At 27.6% G+C, this 20,759-nt stretch overlaps 2 protein-coding genes across 3 annotated transcripts in view; one reads left to right on the top strand and one right to left on the bottom strand.

Annotated features, from left to right (window-relative positions):
* Nucleotides 1-3,224: 3,224 nt before the first annotated feature.
* Nucleotides 3,225-6,266, top strand: LOC112694504 (5-formyltetrahydrofolate cyclo-ligase). 2 transcript variants are annotated; one of them, XM_025569990.1, is made up of 5 exons: nt 3,225-3,478; nt 3,885-4,080; nt 5,583-5,710; nt 5,772-5,899; nt 5,969-6,266. In XM_025569990.1, exons 2-5 carry the CDS (start codon nt 3,970-3,972, stop codon nt 6,184-6,186), a joined length of 585 nt encoding a protein of 194 aa, XP_025425775.1. In that variant the 5' UTR covers nt 3,225-3,478; nt 3,885-3,969; the 3' UTR covers nt 6,187-6,266. The 2 variants fall into 2 exon arrangements, with proteins under 2 accessions (XP_025425775.1, XP_025425776.1); XM_025569991.1 differs by lacking the exon at nt 3,225-3,478 and adding an exon at nt 3,492-3,693.
* Nucleotides 6,267-7,052: 786 nt separating this feature from the next.
* Nucleotides 7,053-20,759, bottom strand: part of LOC112694565 — a 58,163-nt gene continuing 44,456 nt past the window's right edge. Inside the window, exon 5 of the mRNA XM_025570079.1 lies at nt 7,053-7,301. Coding sequence (XP_025425864.1) covers nt 7,095-7,301 — 207 coding nt within the window. The 3' untranslated portion in view covers nt 7,053-7,094. The remainder of the gene's footprint in view (nt 7,302-20,759) is intronic.

Raw genomic sequence — 20,759 nt, 5'->3', positions numbered from 1 at the left:
TAGAAGACATAGACTATGATTAACAAAAGACAAAAAAAATGTCTATACATTTATGTAAGTTCCATTAAAAACTTTTTGTCCGACTCATTGACTTGTCCATTGTATTGTTTTATTTGTTTTGATTATAAAAGTTAAATAATATTATATATTTATTTTTATGTTTTGTATCTACTATGTACATTTATTGTCTGTATAAATTTATAGTTACACTTTCAGCTGCAGTAATTATTTTTAGTTTTCATACTGTTATTCAACATTAAAAATAATACTTTTTTTAAATTATATTTATTACATGTGATTTGTATGAAAAATTAATAAAAAACAAACCATACATTAATTACCATAAATTTGATATTTGAGTGTTTATAAACAATCCCTATAAAGAAATGTATATTTTTTAATTCTAAGTAAAGTTTAATAAAATATTTTTATTTATTTTTTTTATTTTTCTTTGTTCGCACATTAAAAATATTTCTTAAATAAGATTTTTCTGCTTTTTCATTATCATTAATGTTAATTAAGGTCCATTATAAATTGTTAATATATATATATATATATATATCACTTATTTCAGCGCTTAATGTAATTTTTATTTTTTATAATTAACTTAACTTACGTATTAATTGAAGTTAAATTAAGTTAACGATATTTTTTAACTAAAATTTTAACTTAACTGATGTAATTCTCATGTAAATTAACTTAATTGAACATTCACTCAATTAACACAACTAAGTTAAAAAATAGCATTAACTTACATAACCTTGGTTACAACCATCTTAGTACAAATTTAACTGAACTGTATTGTTTTTTAGTACATATTTTCACTATTTCGATACATACCTAATCGTTTTGTAGCGTATCTTCTTCTTCCTTCATCTTTCTTCCAACTATTTGAGGTTGGCCACACTTGCCCTAAACCTCCACTAGTCTCGAATTTCTACATCTCCTACGCACACATCAACAAGCTTCATATCATTCTCAATCGTATTCAACCATCCCTTTTTTTGGTCTTCCTCTTCCCCTTTTCTCTTAGAGTGTATACTTCTTAAAAAAAACATTTTGATGTAGTATACGTATTTTTTTTTTTTACAACATTTTAATATGAAATGTAAGTACTAGTGGCTATAAAAGTTCACAAATTTTTTTTTTTTTAATTTAATTTTTTTCTTATTGTATATAAGAGAAAAATTACATTTTTAACAGTTTTTTCAAATTCTAAAGAGTGTCACTTAAAATTACGCAATTTTTAAATTTTTAGAACAATTATTAACTATAGATCAAGTTGTCAGCTTCTTTTTAAAAATGTTTACTATATAGAAAATGCGCCTGGAAATTCTCTCGACGTAGAAATTTTTTTTTAATAGAAAATGTTATAAAAAACCAATATCTTAATTGATTGTTAAATGAGAGAAATTATATAAAATTGATTAAATTTATTTAAAATGTTTTAATTATTTTAGTAAGTTACAAAATTATCATATTTATAACCTTAAAATGAAAAAAAAAAAGAAAGGGCCCTATCTATAGATTTCGGCATTTTACTCTAATAAAAAGAACAAATACAATATTACAATAATTAACTACACTTAAATAGTTAAAAAAAAAATAAATAATAATTTATTATTTTATTTTATTAGTAATAATATACACAATAGGCGGGAATTATAAAAAATATAATTTATAAGAATGACAATATTTAACAAATGTAAATAAAATAAGATAAGTAACATTGGACATAGATTATCTGCCTCATAGTTGTTTATTATTATTTATACGGAATATAATTTAAACGTAGAAGTTTTTATTTAGGTATATCAATTGATTTTAATTATAAAAAAAACATTAACCGACTTAATAGTAAGATTTGTTGTATGTTTAATAGTTTCTATTCACTCTTATTTGAATGTCGTCTCTATTTATTTTTAAATATTTCTAACTATTTTTCTTTAGCGTGTGCGAGAATAAAAGGACAATATAGCGATTTATTTGTTATTCATAACATGGATGCACTATTTCTCGTTCAAATTTTTTTGAAAATCCTGATGTTTCACGTTAATATATCCAAGCAAGTTGTTATGCTCTGTGTCGCCAATGTCTTAATTTGAAGAGGTTTTCTTTTCTTTTTTATTCTTTCCGCGACCCTTCTGCGTATTAAGTTACCTAGGACGCCACAGCACGTCTTTCTAATATCGTGTTCTTATCGGTCTAATTCAAATTTTGGGCATATTACTAATATGGACATAATTTATTATCAATAAGCTGATTGTTTTATTCATGAAGACTAGATATATCTATAGATAAATCTCTAGTTTTCATGGTTTTATTATTAATCAATTATCAATCGTGTATTTTAATAATAAAGGATTAATAATAATGAATTATTGTTGTTTTTATTACCGGATTCTGAATCCAATTCTTCCAAGAACTCTTTAAATTTTCGGTGCATCAGTGTATGTGATTGAATGTAATTCGCTGTTTTTATGATTACTTGCAAAACATGGTTCATCGACAATATTTGGGAACAATGGTTTTACTGATGAATCAAACAGTTTGTTGCGATTCGTTGTTAATAATATGGATTCCGCTTTGTCCGGGCATCTCAGAATATTTTATTGGGACAAAAAATAAATATTTTTCGTAAATGTTTGATAAATCTCACGGGTCGCAAGCTTTTCAAGGTGGGCCGCGGGTTGGCCATCCCTGGTGTAGAGTATAGATTAAAGTGTGATGACTGATTTATGTGAACAAATCCTCCACCACGCGTGCAAACCATTTTACTAGAAAATAATTATTTTACGATACTATTCGAGTACTTTTGATTTTTGAACCAATATGGCGGTTAGTAAATGATTCGATACTATTCATTTGATACCAGTATTTTTTATCGATATGCGTAAATTATCGAAACCATGGTATCGATACAAAAAATACTTGTATCAAAAGAAAAGTATCGATACATTATTGGTATCTGCAATATCGAAACGTCCCTATCTGTATCATAGACATAGATATAGATACTATATCAATATCCGTGATCATAGAGCATATATAAGGTATAAATAAGTACGTTTCATAGAGTCATATACTCCACGGTTTTAGAATATATCTTCTAAGACCGTGATATACTCTATGTGATGTTATAGACTATGTTATCACATAATATTATCATTATATTGCACAGGCTTCTATTACAGAATAAAAAATATAATATAAGATAAATAAAAATATATTTTTGTGCCGACCCCAAATAGTTGGGAGAAATACGAAGGAGAAGAAGAAAAATAAAAATATATTTTTGTGCTTCTATACTATATTCTAGTATATAAGTCTGTGGTATAATGATATTATTATCAGTAATTGTTATTCAAAATTACCTGTTGCATCACAATATTAAAATATGTTCAAAAAACAATGATCAATCAATTCACTGATTGTTATTATTATTTTTTTATATGATTCTGTCTATATAGAACACAAAGTAAGTAGATTAGCATTAACTAACGGATATTTAATTCAATGCTAGTAGGATAATACTATACACGGAATGTATTATTTAAATTGTTAATTGTTGACAAATTATAGATAATCAGTAATTACTTTTACTAGACGCATATGTTTAAATCAGTTTAGGTTAATATTTTATCATCTATAATTGTGTAAGCAATATTTTATTGTGAGAATAGTGTCTAATTTGTACGTATCATTGGTTTTAAATTACCTTTAAATTTTTATTAACATTTTTACTTTTTACATTTAATTTCATAACCCTTTTAATTTTAATGTACTTTTAAAATATATTAATCAATAAAAGTTTTAATTTTCCATACCAAGTTTTAATTTTAAATTCTATTACAAATTATTATTAAAGTAACTTTTTATTTTAGCATATTTTTACACTTTCAATTAATTGACTCTTCAGTATTGGTTTCATAACTAGAAGTTTCTATTAGTCTTATAACATTGGACATTATGGAACTTGTAAAAATTTCCAAATCTAAATTACGACAAGAGTTAAAGAAAAAAATTTCGAAAATGACTGTTTATGAAATTGCTGAGCAATCAAAATTAATAACCAATAAAGTAAGTTATTCGACTGAAATAATAAATAAATAAATATTTAAATTATAATGTATTAAATTAAAATTTATATAGTTGACATAAATTCAGCCATTATTAGTAAATAAATATTAGTAAATCATTCTTATTGTATAATATTTAGGATATTTAATTTTATAGAATAGTATAAAATTATTAATAATAGAATTTAAAACTAGTGTGTTGATTTTTACTTGTATCCAACTATAGATTTAAAAAATAATATTCTGTTGTAAATATGTCCACCCTAATTCACATATCTAAAGAATCATGTTCACATAAATATATAATTTAAAATGTTTCCTTAATTGTAACATTATTTTATTTTTCTAAGTCAATTTTTCAGGTTTAGATTTTTAAATATTCGAAAATAACCTTTAATTAATTATAAATTTATAAAATCAAGTGTTCTAATCATTCAGTAACATTTAAAATTGATGAAAAATTACTAGAACCATCATATTAATACATACTTTATATGCACAATATAGAATTAATCATTTATGTATTTATTTGAGTATAAATGTTAAAACTTAGTTCATTATAATTTAGTCTTTTTAGTTATTAATTATATTATGCTTTAGATATAAGATTCTAATTAATCATTTATTTAAATAATTATAAAGCTTTAATTCATTGAATTTATAAATGTTTTATGTAGTTGTAGATATTTTAAATTTCTAATGATGTAATACAATTATAAATTATTTACTTACTAATATCATTGATTATAAATACTATAATACTAATATGGACCTTGGGTTTAAATTTAATAGTAAACTAGATCCTGGCCCCCATATTAATTATGTTTGTTGTAAAGCTTTAAAAACACTTGGGTTTATTGTGAGATTATCCAGAGATTTTCGACTGGGATTATCAATCAAGTATATTGTGCTCTAGTCCGCTCTATCCTTGATTATGATGCGATTGTTTGGGATCCCGTTACTGCTGGTCACTCTAGTGAACTTGAAAGGGTACTAGGTAGGTTCCTTAGATTTTCTAGATATTTGTTAAATATTCCATGCACGCCTCATGACTATGGCCCAGTTGCTGATGTGCTTAATTTGTCATCTCTGGCTGAACGTAGACGGTCCGCGGGTTTATCCTTCCTTAAAGGGCTATTGTGCAATAAAGTGAATTCTTCAGTTCTTGTATCCCTGTTAACTTAAGGTCCCTCAGCTTGTAACTAGGGCAACTGCTCCTTTCTTTATTCCCCACTCTACCACCAATTATTTGGGCAACGAGCCTATTAGGCAGTTAATGTCCCATGCGAACGCGGATCCTTCTTTTTTAGAGTCTATCTTTGAATATTAGATTTATATAATTATCCTTAAGATTATCTATATGTATTGTTGTAAAAATTTGTTGTACTAAATTTACTATATTACTTGTAAAAGGGCTAATGCCCGTATATTCTATAATAATAATAATACTATGTATTTATAATCAATGCTAATCTATTTAAAAAAATAACAATATATGTTTAGTTATTGATTCACCCAGCATACATTAGAAGCAAAAGAGTGTCTGTTTATATCAGTATGGATTCCGAAGTACAAACAATAAATATTATTAAAAACATTTTTGACACAGGAAAAAAATGTTTTATTCCAAAGTGTGTTATTATGTTTTTCAAACTTAATTACATTGTTTATATATAAATACTTTGTTTTAAGATATAATCAATATGATATGTCTATGGTGAGTTTGGAGTCAATGGATGATCTGAAAAGCTTGCCGAAAACCAAATGGAATATATTACAACCAGCAGACAATGATGTTCGTGAAGATGCATTGTCTACAGGTATTCTATAAATGTTATCATATTTTCAAATATTAATAATAATGAATTTGGGTTTAAAATATTATACAGGTGGTTTAGATTTGATGATAGTTCCAGGCTTGGGATTTACTATCAATGGAAAACGGTTAGGACGCGGAAAAGGTTATTATGATCGATCTATTGCTGAGTATAGGAATAAATATCCTTATAATAATTTAAAAATTATTGGATTAGCATTTAGCCAACAAATATGTGATGATATACCTACTAGCGAACAAGATAGTTTAATTGATTATATTGTGTATTGAAATAAGTAAGTAACTATGTGAAAATGATATAATAATTAATGTATTAGTTTTCTAAATTGTACACTGTTCTAAAATTATAATCGGTATTAACTATATATTGTTTTATAGTTCAATTATGATTGTTATATTGTGTTTTGTTTAAAATAAAAATAAATTAAATTCTAGGCATTATTATATATTTTATGTCTCCATTATATTAAATTATAAATTATCATTACATTACATTTACAATCAAAGTTCTTATATAAGCAATTTCATAAGTATATAAGGTAAAAATGAATTAAATATACTTATGTTATCAGATTATTATAATTTAACACTATAGTCACATCCAAAAATTACAAATAATATTTGTTGAGCATAATTATTTTACAGTATAACATCATATGGCTATAATAATGATAAATATTTAAATCATATCACATAAACACTATAATATCCATTTAGATGAAAATTTACAAAATTAGAAATTTTTCTTACAAGCTAATATTTTAAAATAAAATGTTTGGTCAACAATAAATATATTACTTTGAGAAATGTACTTATCTGTATACTAATGATCATTAATTTTACTGATGTCTGATATAATCTATAGGCATTTATAAATTAATTTATATATATTATAAATACTATAGGAAATCATTTGGATTCATTTATAACAAAGGATATGTGATGATTGTGTAAATATCATTAAATATTTTTTATAACTAAAACCACAAATTTCATAGGGCGTATAAGTAAAATGTCACAATTTTCGTATAATAATTTAATATACCTATAATCTATGAGTAATATATAAATATGTGAGTTCATTAATAATAATAATAAAAATAAAATACATTATTGTACTTGATAAGTGTATAATATACATATTAAAATTTTTATATTGAGAGTTTGAATGCAATTTATCAAATAGAGCCGAACATTCTTTTCCCCTTGGTGATAACAAGGGTGACGGTGATCACAGATACGAGAAACATGATCAGACCTATAAACGTCGTGACTAAACGACACCAACACCTGTGCTTCTTTCCCACCTTGATCTTCTGCATCAGCTTTTCTGCTTGTTGTGCGTCCAATGTGAATTGCAATCCACGCAACATAGCGTCACAATCCTAAACAAAACAGTTAAACGGATTTAGTGATACTATAAATTATAATTTATTAATTATATACTTCTTAGTAAACATACAAACTAATGAAAATATTAGGTATGGGAACTGCAATGTTATTTTATCGTTCAAAAATCTATGCATTTAATCACTATGGTTAAAAGATATAAAAGAATAATTGAAAAGACCATTACTTTTGATAATAAAAAGAGTTAAGTAGATATAGACTATATAATTCAACTTATATTTGCAGAAATTATAAATTAATTTAAGACAAACCAAACAATTATCTTAGATTTAGAGAGAGATATATATAACATACTAATTACACTATATTTTATAATATAATCTAGAGGAACAAACATGGTTATTTGAAGATACCTATTCTAGAAAATATGAAAGAAACAAGGCAATTTAATAAAAAAACACTAAGTTTCACTAAAATATTGTCTTCATTGATTTAAGAGAATTAAATGTTTAAACTTTTTTTTATTAATTTATATTTATAGCATCATAAATTTAGGAAGCATGTGTGACAATATTAATCTTAAATATATTGCCTATATACGGTTAGAAATATTTTTGAATATTATTGTTTGTACACTCTAACTAAGCTTAGTTTGTATGACGTTCTAACATCAACAATTTGCAGGATAATAATTACCAGGGCTAGGATTTGTATGCAATAAAAAATTGTAATATATGCATTTTATTTACCAAAATATGCAAAAATATGCATTTAAATTTTTATAAGATAAACATAAAAATATAGTTAAAAAAAAAATATTTGTTTATTGAAATACATCAGTGGTTGGATTTTTTTCTTAACCCTACAATGCATGATTTTTTTATTTTTCATTATTTAATTTTTTTTGGGTTGTTATATTAGTCCTAATGAAGGAGAAATTACTAAAAAAAAAATTGGTATTTTAAGCCTCTAAAAAACCAATTTTTTAGTTTGTTGCCTGTGAGCAACGCTATGTATTTACGTACAACATAATTATTTATTAAATTTATAAATGTAATTTATTCATATACCTATCTTGAAAAGTTATATTGTTTATTCATCAACTATAAATATAAGAAAATAATTGATTAACTTACCAATTACAAAACAAAGTATACATTTTTAAAAATGTAACTTAATACAATATAATTGAAAAATAAAATAAAACAAAAGTAATTTAAAATAAATTTTATGTTTAACAAAAATAACCAAGTCTTATACTTTAATCAGCAGGTCTAAAATTAAATAAGAAGTAATAATATTAAATTATAAATATTAATCACAAAATATACTAAAAACATCAATTTTTCGCATTCTTATAATCGAAATATGTAATATAAAATTATTATTAATAATTAATTAATTATTATAATATTATTATAAAATAACACAGAATCACGTATTCAAAAGACCAGCTATATTTTCAATTTTTTGAAATGTATTTATACAATGGCCATTAGTACAACAAACTAAAGATGTTACAGAATACTAGTCAGAGTTCGTTACACATCCATGGCTATACTATCTGTACCAACTAGGTACCTAATTATAAGCTATATAAATTCAACATTGCTGTTGGTAAGTCGAATATGCTACATCCACCGTGTCGAACTATTATATAGTTAAATAGACAAATTATTGATGCGCTGACATTCACTTAATAATAACACTAAGTTCAGACCAATCAGTGATCAATATTAATATGTTATGTCCAAACAACAAAAAACGATGGATGATGAAAATCGGTAACGAAACGCGTTTCGTTTTACCTACCAATACATTATTATTAATTATTCTAAAGCTTAAAAATGTAAAAGTCAAAATGTCCATCACCTCCAATTAACCTCGGTATTTTATGTTTGGTTTTCGTAAGGCATATTATTTGTACTAGACGAGATAATTAATGTATTGACGTAATGTACAAAATTATTTTATGGAACATACCTATACGCATGGTTACAAGTTTTAAAATAATTTTGTCATATTATTTCTGACGGCCAGTGGCGTAGTCAGGAACTTTTTATGGGGGGGAGGGGGTTTCAGCAAATTTATGTATATTTAATCTTATCACTATCATTTTGACTACTATTAGTATTGATCTCGGTATTTTTAAGTATGGTTAACATTAGTTTTTTTGATTCAGGTAAAGAAAAATAATTTTTCTAGTATGCTTATTTGTTAGAGAATTTACCTATAATAATAATAATAATAACAATTTAGGAACTAATATAGGAACATAAATATTAGATATTAGAATATTTTCTGTCCAATCACTTAGGTATACTAAAAATTTAAATTTAAAAATATCTTACCATAATGGAATGTTTAGACGTCTTATAATGATGTAAAATTAAAATAAAACAAATATATTGGAATATAAATGTCAAATATAAACGAATAAACGAGTATTAAGTAAAACAGTGAGACACCAACGGGCAACGACTATTAGTTTTATACAATAAGGTGCTTGTGTTAAATGATCAGCGAGTCGCGAATGTTATAGGTATATCCAAAATAAACTTTGAATACAGATAATGATATCTCTTTTATGTCAGTTATCGGGACCAGACGACCGATTTATATTTATATATGTATATAGAATTAACCGTTGTAGAAAACCTAAATAATATGTTTCCGAGCAAAAATTATGAAAGTAGTAGTAAAGTATTTAAATATGATCATAATATTATGACTTTTGTGTGTGTGTGTGTGTGTGTGTGCAGCGTGTTTATATTACGTTTATAGTGTTTATACAAACTATTAATATGATTTCCAAATCAAAATTATATAATATAAAAATGTTAAAGAATAAACCGTGTTTCATGTAAAAGTTAATTTACCATCTCAGGATCATGGGGGGGTTCTGACCCCCAACCTCTCCCCCATGGATACGCCACTGCTGACAGCTATCATACAAAGGTTCAACAATAATTTATGACTATAACGCACGGATTGACATAATAATCAGAACTAATATTTATTACAAATAATGATATTCACTATCACATATTTTTAAACAGATATCTGATATTATAGATATTAAAGATTTAAACGTATATAGAAAAACTCATTCTCTATTATAACTCACATTGTCGGAAAATAAGTTTGAGTGTCGTAAATTCTTATAAAGTAGGCACACGTGGTAGCGGGTGTAAAGTTTTTATTTGGACCTCACGACCGTAACAGATTGGGTTAAGATTTTTGAACAAAGATGAATATATTGATTTCTAAGTACCTCAACGTGTACATATGAAATATTTTAGTAATATTAAAAAAAAAAAAAGTAACAAAGTAGGTAATAATCAAAAATTAAAAGAAAGATATTAAAAATGTTTAGATGATATACGTTTATATTTCATTTTGAAAAACCCTAGTCCTCATACAACCATTAACCTATAGCTGCAGACTCCATAAAATCGATTTCCGTTACATACTTATAATCGATGTAATTTATATAGTTTTTGTACAGTTGAACATTAAAATGACGCGGTTATCCGTAATGTAAAAAAATCAATATACTAAAATAATGTTTTTTTTTTTAATTAGTGATTTATATCCATAGACTATAAAAATTATATCTATTTTACAATCTTTATGTATAATATATCATATAAATAATTCGTATTAAGTTGCATTCTTTACTTAGGGCGTATGTCGGTATCGATCAAATATCGGTTCATGGAGATTATACAATCAACAGGTACAATGCGTATAATAGGTACCTATGAGTTATATTTTGACACGACACCGTCATTAGTTGTATACCTACTGGCCTATATTTATGTGTAAATATATTTTTATTTTTCGCCGTTGAATTCAATAAAACCTGCGGGTAAACGAACAAAGACTACATAGAAAATATCAAATACTATTTTTACACTACCTGAGTTAGTCGTGCCTGGAGAAATAAAATATTTAAATTTAGCTGCTAATTTAAAACGAATAAATATCTGTTTTGTTTGTGCAAAAGTTATGTAAGTTTAGAGATTTTAATTAAATAATACTAAACCAGTGTAAAGACTAGTTTACCGTATTATGAGAATTTGTTGATTTGGAGTAGTGAAACAATAACGTTTTCATTATTTAAACTTATTTTAAAAAAAAAATTGACTTAAAATGTATTTGAGAAAAACCTCTGATTTTTATAAATATCAAACAAATAAATATGATAAAAAAATAGAACAATAATAATCATTATAATAAATGTATAACTATTACATAACAGAAATGTTCAAATCCAAACGATATTGGAGTTTATTAAGACATTATGTAAACAGCATTGAATCCAAAAAAACTCTTGTAATTTTTAGTAGCTTTAAAAATATACAGAATATTTTTTAGTTTTATGGTATGCATAATATTGTTCTAGATTTTTTTTAGGATTATTGTGTTGAAAAACGTGTCCTCATCACAGTATCGTTAATATTTTATTATTCCAGTAAAATGCATTACGACGGACAAATATCAGGTAGTATACCTACCATAGTAATACATTGGGACATTTGCAGGTACCGGTTCTGCACCGCACACCAGAAATATGAATATTTACAACACAACCGTTGCTCGTATTGATCCAAAACTTGATTGTTTCATAATTATTAGACTATCATATATTAAAAGAAGACAAAATTAATTTACAAAACATAAAAAAAATAACCAGTCGAATATAAAAATTCACGTTTGTATCACCGTTTCATCCTTGCAAAAAAACTATTGGATATAAATATAATATAATACAGTCAAAAATGATTCCCCTTGGATTAAAATAGTTTCCAGTCAATTAAACTGATGCCGACAGACAACAATATATTATGTATATTAAATGCGAGTAAGATTAAATTACCAATTTATTTATTTCTATCTATGTAGGTATAATAGTGGTGAATTAATCCTTCAAATTTATTTCTATAAATCAACTATTATACTAATAATATTTGAATAATTTATTGAAACACGATGAACCGAATCGGAGGACTTTACACGGAATAGTGATGTACGCCAGTGTACTAATTTCTCGGCCAAAATCGGTAAAATTTTCAGGTCTAGCAACTTTTTTTGTAAATTTATTTTGCCTTCGTTAAACACATTTCAGTAAAGCAATGGAGTGATTATAATAAGACAATTACATATAAGAAAACTAACAATTAGTTAAATTGAGAAGCCTGAGGAATTAATGAATTTGATAATAGAATGGAAAACAAAAAATGGAGTGAGAGTTAAGAAGGAGATTAGTGTCGGGAGTGATATAACCAAAAGAAGATAGGACAGAAAAAAAGGAGTTTTCGGCTAGGGAAAAAAGAAGGTTAGTGAAATATAATATAGTTGAAGCCGCACATGGTGTCATCGTGTATATAGAGGAGAAGATTTAAATGAGAGCATGGCAAGAAAGAATTGTGGCCTATTCGAAGGCGAATAAAAGCGACGATTAGTTGTCTGAAAAACTTAAAATCATTGAACCATGGACAATGAGGGATAGTGGGAGTGAATTGTCTGTGCCAAGCGCCATAATTAGGTGACAAAGAAGACCATTTAGATTGCCAAGCATTCCGTAATAGTTTGCGGTGAATTGGAAAGATATTAGAAGCTGGTATTTTGGAGTTAGAAATGTGTTTGGAGAATTTAGTTGAGAAGCTAGATAATCAGCTCGCTTATTGCCTGCGATAATAACATGACTGGAAACCCAAAATAATTTGATAGTTTTGTTATTAAGGTTAAGACAGAATATTAGGAGTTTGATAATGATAACCAAAGAGGAAAGGAAGGAATGTATGAATCAGAAGTTATAGCAAGGAGAAATGACTGTGAGTCGGAAATTATGAGGAAGTTATTAAAGTCAAGAGAGAAGATAAACACGGAAAAAAAAGATGAAGACGGTGAAATTGCGTTTGGGTAGTCAGAAAAGGATATATTGAGTTTGGATATGAAGGAGGAACAGCTGGCTGAACTATTCGACCAGGGCTTGAAATCGAAATAAAAAATTTTGATTTTAATTTCAATTTTGACTATTGATATTAGTTTTTTTTAATTTTGATTTGAGTTTCAAATATAGGTATTTATTTTTTGCAATTTCGTTTTTGTTTTTGAATATCGATATTCATTTTTTTCAATTTCAGTTTCAGAAATCGGTATTTATTTTTTTTTCGATTTCGGGTTCACAACAGAATGTAGTCCATAACTTATAATAATTTCTCAAATTTTAGTATATCATTAGCATAATAGTGTTGTAGGCTATAGCGATAAGCTACTGATGTTGGTAGTATATATTTAAATCCATTTTTTAATACTACTTATGTTGTAAAACATTTCGTGCAAACTACAATTATTATTAAAGTGTCTCAAAAATAAAAAAACATAATATGAAAGTGAAGCTAAAATGAAGTAAACTAGGGATACATCTATGTGAAACATAGGCGTGCGCAGACCTCTTATTCAGGGTATGCAATAGGCTGCCACTACCTACCCTCCCCCCCCAAAAAAAAAAACTGAAAGTTAATTTAAGCGTTTGAAATTCTGGTCTTAATAACTATTTAATTTAAAATTTTAATTTTTTCCCCCGAAAAAAGTGACTGAATAGCCATTTCTTAATCATTATAGCTGTCTTCATAATTAAAATTTAAAATAAATTACGAAAAAAAAATTAAATACATAACACTTGAAATGGTTTGAGTAACACGTTTAAATAGGGTAAATAAATAAAAACGTAATTATATACTTAAATAAAAAACAAAATAAATATAATAAATAATTAAAATTAATCATAATACAATTCTGTGTACAGTTGAGTTATTAAATTACCAATAATGTTTTAGCTTATATCATATCTTGTTCTGTGGTCGATAGCTATTTAATCTCGCTTGAATTATTGTACTTCTTAATTTCATTAACACATTAAATCGTTATTATAGCATATGATTTGTGTTTCAAAAATAAATTAAACTGTCTGGGACTGAATATAAAAATATAATAAAAATCATAATGCAATACAAAATCACATAATATACAAAAGACCAAATAGTTTTATTTTATTTATTTTTTATAATTTTAGAAAGAAGGATCTATGTTTAGGGTATGCAGTTGCATACCCTGCATACCCCCTGCGCACACCTATGATGTGAAATTATTAAAATGTAAAATAAAGTTTTTTAATCATAGACTCAGACATAATTCAACTAAATATGAGACCAATGTTTTAAACTATAAGTGGGACAAATATAACGACGCCTAGCAAAACTGCAAAAGTACAAAATAAAACTATTTTAGGTTATTTGATTGTATATTATTGGTTAAAAGTATAACTCACGGGTGACAGCCAATGGAGTATTATAAATTAATATGTTATCCATAATAATACACTACAAAATATCTATATATAGTATATTATATGGAATAAATCGTATGTATAAAAACAACAATTGCTCATCGAACGCCGATTCCTTATCGTAAATATTCTAAGAAAACAAAATCGGAACTAGTTATTTATTATTATATATAATCAATATTATTTCCAAATATGGCAATGTCTATGAATTGACAATATAAATAGACCTGTTGGCTGTTGAATTTTAAATTAATTTGATTTAAAATCGTTTTAATTATTAAAATGATTTTGATTGTGAATTAAAAAATCGATTTTAACTTTTTTCAATTTCAATATAAATTTTGAAAATCATCACCAACCAATAACGGTTTTGATATTACTTTTGATTTTCTAAAAGATTTTTAACGATTTTTATCAATATTTGAAATCGATTTCAAGCCCTGTATTCGACACAGAATTGTTTATAAAAACTAGTAAGTATCTATTAGCATATTATTAGTAAGTAGCTACAAGGCCGTAACTGAGGGGGGGTCCAGGGGTCTGGACCCTCTCACACCCCGAAATTTTCAAAAGTAGAAACATTTTAGCAGTGAATATAGTTTATTAACTATAAATTGTATTAAATAATTTAATAATGTAATAATTTAAGACCTCCCCTCCCCCGAAATTTTTTTCCAGTAACGGCCTTGAGTAGCTACTGTTTTGAGAAAGATTTCAAGTACAAGTAAATCTCTGAGGAAACATAATATCTTATAGGGAAATTTTATTTAGTTCTAAGATGTTTGGTTTCACAATTGATTTTTAGTGAAGGTAACAAAATATCCTGTTTTATTACTGTAAAAATTTTAAATAGTATAGAAAATATAGAAAGAAACAAAAAATCCAAAAGTGAACAAATCATTATCCCTTTGCATCATCTTTATACAGTCTATTACGGGCGCAAAATGTGGGCGATTCTAAATTCCACCGATTTACAGGGAGTCGATTTTAGAGTTGGATTTATAACATGTAAATTCCACCGATACTTTTTTTTTTTTACCTGAAAAAAAATATAAATTCCACCGGTACTTATTTTTGACCTGAAAACACATAAACTCCTTTGAGAACATCAAATATACATCACTTTACAAAACCTCTATTAGATATTCAATCATTCACTTACATTATGAACTTAATAATCTTAGAAATTCACAATCAAAATCACGCCAAAAATATTTAAACACCATTATTTCGACATTCAAAGAAAACAATATTACCATCAGTGGCGTAGCCAGGATTTTTAAATGGGGGGGGGGCTAACTACTTTTTTGGATAAGTAAGGTAAGAGAGGATATGAGAATTCAGCCTTAACCCCCCCCCCCCTCACCATCTACCACCAAGTTTCTAAACGTAATTCAAGCATTTTAGTATAGTTTTAAAAATATTTATTAATATATAATTTATAATAATAATAATAATAATTTTGGTTTCAGTGTTCAGTTACTTGCTCCACTCTGACAGCTGCATCCTCTTAGGCGAATTTCTGGCAAATTCAGTTATTATTTCACTTTCATCGAATTGCTCTTTTTTATTTATATTAGCCATAGCTAACCCATTCAGTCTGTTTTCCGACATGGTGCTTCTTAAAAAAATTTTTAAGCGATTAAGTGCTAAAAACGTTCTTTCCGGTGTGAAAGAGGTAACTGGTAACGTGGCGAATAATTGTAAAAGTATTTTAATGTTAGGTCGAAGATTGGTGTGATAATAGAGTGAATCAAGAGCAGAATTCGGTTTTGGAATAGTATTTTGACTCCATTGTTGCCTCCATATGAACAGGTTAGTTCTGATTGTAGATGAGGTATCATCATGGAGATCTTGGATATATATTTTAGCAGTTTTTATAATATTTTTATCGTCATACATATTTAAATTGGCCGGAATAAGTCCTTCAAGTGGCATAATATCAATAAGCCTTTGATTAAAACGAGCATCAATTGATTCTATTAAATAGTCAAGATACATTATACATGTAAACATGGCCCATGGGGGGCTATAGCCCCCTTAGCCTCCCCCCCTTCTTGGCTACGCCACTGATTACCATTATGCAATTCGTCAAAGCTGCATCTAAACATTAACCAGCCAAATTTTAATTTTTAAATTAGAGCTCTTAATACACGTGAATTCACGGAATTCACGTGTCACGTGTAAAATCCAAAATAAAAACGTATATCCTTAACTTAATACTGTACTATTAATTTTTTATTAAAACTTCAAGTGTATAACATAAAATTACTAATTTTACCATTGTAAAAATGGATATATATTTTGGATAAACATGTATTTCACGTGTACACGTGAATTCCGTGACACGTGTTTTAAGAGCTCTATTTTAAATTATTGTATTTAATACACTAAATATATAATAAATTTATACCCACATAAATTATGTAATCTTAATTAATCAGATTGGATTTGGATTAAAATTTTACCTAAATAATGTTACTTTTATTACAGGTAAAAAAAACTTACCGGTGGAATTTACATTATTTTTTTCAGGTAAAAAAAAACATACCGGGGGGAATTTAAATTTTTTTTCAGGTAAAAAAAACGTACCGGTGGAATTTACATGAAAAAAGGTCTAAAAAGGTAGCAATCGGTGGAATTTACATGCACCCCAAAATGTGCATGACAAGAGCTCCTATATTGGGTTCGATAATTATGATGAATGGTTTCGCGTTTGCTTCCTTATCGGAAGTAGTGTGCAGCAGAGACCAGTGCGCTAACTGCACAAAGGCGAAAACCGGTCCGCATTTCCGATGCACGACGACGATCTCCACGACATTCGTATTACACATGTACATGACATGAGTATATAATAAAAAACAACCATTGTACGAATTTGGCGGCTGTGCAAACTGTACAATACGTTTCATACAGAACTCGTGCAAATGTGCGCTAGTTATTATATGGGAGCCAATACCGTTATCCGTGAAGGTCGTCCGGAAAAAGTGATCGTCCCGGTGCAACGGCGCGCTGTGATGAAAGCGGCAAACCCTAGTAAGCAATAGGAAGGCTTTTCAACTGCATTGTTGAGCTAGCGAGTATGCTTAAGACATTAATTAACGTTACGAAGCTATACCAGCTATAAATTCGATTTATACTACTTAGAATAAAATTCACGACATTTTGTTTTGTTTTTTTTTAGCTTTTTTTCGCGTTTTTTGTATATTAATGCTTTTTGGGGTATTTTGGTTACTTTTTTTGCTTTTATGTTACATTATTCATATTATACAGTTTTTTTTGGATTTTTTTTTCTTTTAAGTTACATTTTTTCAAAATGTGTTAAATGTTAAATGTTAAAAATGTTCTAAATAAATGTATTTGAAATGTTAATATTTATTTTTATGTGTTCCAAATCTTGTTTAATCATTTTCCGATTACTTTTTCCTTTGTGTTCAGTTTATCACGTATCGTATGATATATAATAGATTAATTTATGTTAAAAGGGCAATAAACACAAAAATATGCTCTTGCTCTAGAAATGATTTATTCATAATTACAGTTTATTTTTCGTTGTTTCGCCATATAGTTATTTAAAAAAATTCCGATAATTATTACATTTTATTTTTTTAAAACCCATTTTTAATACTTTGTTTATGGCTATTTGGAAGATTTACATAGCTTTATTGCTTTTCTTTAGTTTTTTATTGCTTTAAAATCCGTACTCTATTTATAATGATTCGCTCGTATATTAACTTTATGAATATAATATACAACAGGAGTGGCCAACTGGTCGATCGCGATGCCCTTCATATTTTTTTCTAATTTTTTTCAGAAAACAATTAAAATATGTATTTTATTCTTTTTTTCCAAAACATGAATATAAAAATTAGATTAATAACAAATAATAAAGGCAATATGAAGTAATAAATAACTATGAAAAACAAAATGTTTACACCGATATCGAGTAGTTATGTAGGCATATTGTACGTAATCAATTGGATAATCTGTATTAAATAAAAGTTTTTATCACGTTCGTATATATTGATAAAAAATATATTACAATACGTGTTTTTTTTTTAAATTGTAAAATTAAACGTTATTATTATTTATCAATATTTTCAACAGAAGAAATAAAGCAAGCGTAATACACGTACGTGTGTATAATATATATTCAAATCAATCGATGAAATGAGGGAAGAAAAAATCGTTGTGCACCTAAAGTGCGATCAAAACGGCATTATAACATTGCGACGAACAAGTGTAACGTTTTAAAAATATACCCTGTGCGTAGCCGGTGCACAGGCATGATCATAATCGTCATATCATCATCGGCACGCGTGTAACAATAAATAAGTGTAGGCTATATTTAGATACCGCGCGCGGGAATTAAGTACACGGTCTCGCCTGTATCGTACTACGTGTCCGACGTCCGTACAAGCGTAGGTTTACGTATTATGTAGGTCCACGGACACTGTACGTCTTTACATATGGTACACGCGTCGCGGCGATACATTGCACCCGGACCACCTTGACGATTGTTATTTTCGTATGCGCGCTTCGTTACGGGGCAATTTAATACTGTTGCGCCTGTATTATATTTCTGTGCGCAGAAGAGACTCGTTTATTTTTTCATTTTTTATTTTCACATAATATTTAATATGGTACACCGGTACCCAGCATCATTATTATTATCATCATCATCGTGTAGCAACAGCCGGGCACGCACCACTGGCGGGACCCGTGCAGGCTTTTCAAGAGTAATACTTATTGGAATAATAATACAAGTATGTAGGTACGTACATTCGGTATGAGCGCTTGGACGCCGACTGGAAATAACACTTTAAGATTACACCCGTATACGCGTGTCCGCGCCTCGGATCAAAGGGCGAGGGGACGCGTCAATCTCGTTTCGTACACATAATTCCATACGGTTTTTTTTTCTATGTTTAGTGTTTCATTATGCTGAAAATGATTCGCTGTTCCGAAGTAACATTTCAAATGGATTTTCATATTTACGAGTGAAGTCCCGTTTAATTTTCTCAACATATCCACTATGCTATTCATTTCGACGATCACATTGAACGCGTACCAAACACGATATTCGGTCATTTAACACTTATAACACTTTATAACTCTGTATACCGTTTTCGGCTTATTACAAGCCTAGGAGTATCGGAACTGGTACATTTTAAGCGTGATTCGCACAGTAATATAAAAAGTAGTTTAAAAGGCAAAAAACAGAAATTAGTGCCAAAAAAACACGTATTGAAATTGTTGTTTAAACTTTATGAAAATTGACACGAGTCCTTTTTTTATAATCTTCAAGTCACGGGTATTATACAATCAAACTATTTCCAAATCGAATACCATTTCGATTATAATATTATTCAGAAAGCATACATCTGATACTGTTACACGGTTGTACATAAATTATACGTAAATATAATTTTAATACGGGTACGTGGCCTGTCGCGCATGGGTGTGGGATGTTTACATTAACATTATAATATCATTTCAGTTTACGTATTTTCGAAAACATTCTCGACGGATACGAACAACACTACGAATATTATATACGCTTTGAAATACGTCTACGATAAATAATAATAATAATATGTTTCTTGGTGACTTTAACGATGGTGTATTGTAATCGGGTCGAAAATAATGTACAGATGTAGACTATAATGTTTATTATAGACGTGAAAATGACATTCAAAAACCGTAATAGCGGTCGCACTTACGTGTACACAAATTTTATTACTTGGCCGTGATTTTACTGATTTTCGAACGTTACGATTTCCAATCAAGCCCTTTCAATTCTCCCACCGTGATATAGTACATTTACACGTATATATAAATAATCTATCGTCTGTTACATATTTTCTTTTTGTGTAACATGATCTCACACGTAATGTTAATAATAATACGGTTTCGCGAGCCACCGCTTGTATCAGATGTGTAACGCTTACAACTCTTGTATACGCATATCTGCACGCTCACGCTCGTATCGTCGTGTCCCCTCTACCTATGTAAAAAAAATGGTATAGAATCACTGCAGCTTCCGTTTTAAATTCGCGTAGTACAATTTTCGTTTCCCAAGCATTATCATTATTATTATTATTATTATTATTATTATTATTATTATTATTATTAT

This window comes from Sipha flava, unplaced genomic scaffold (genome assembly GCF_003268045.1).
Source record: "Sipha flava isolate LNK unplaced genomic scaffold, YSA_version1 130_pilon_pilon, whole genome shotgun sequence".
NCBI classification, from domain to species: domain Eukaryota; kingdom Metazoa; phylum Arthropoda; class Insecta; order Hemiptera; family Aphididae; genus Sipha; species Sipha flava.
This window is presented reverse-complemented; position numbering and strand designations above follow the sequence as displayed.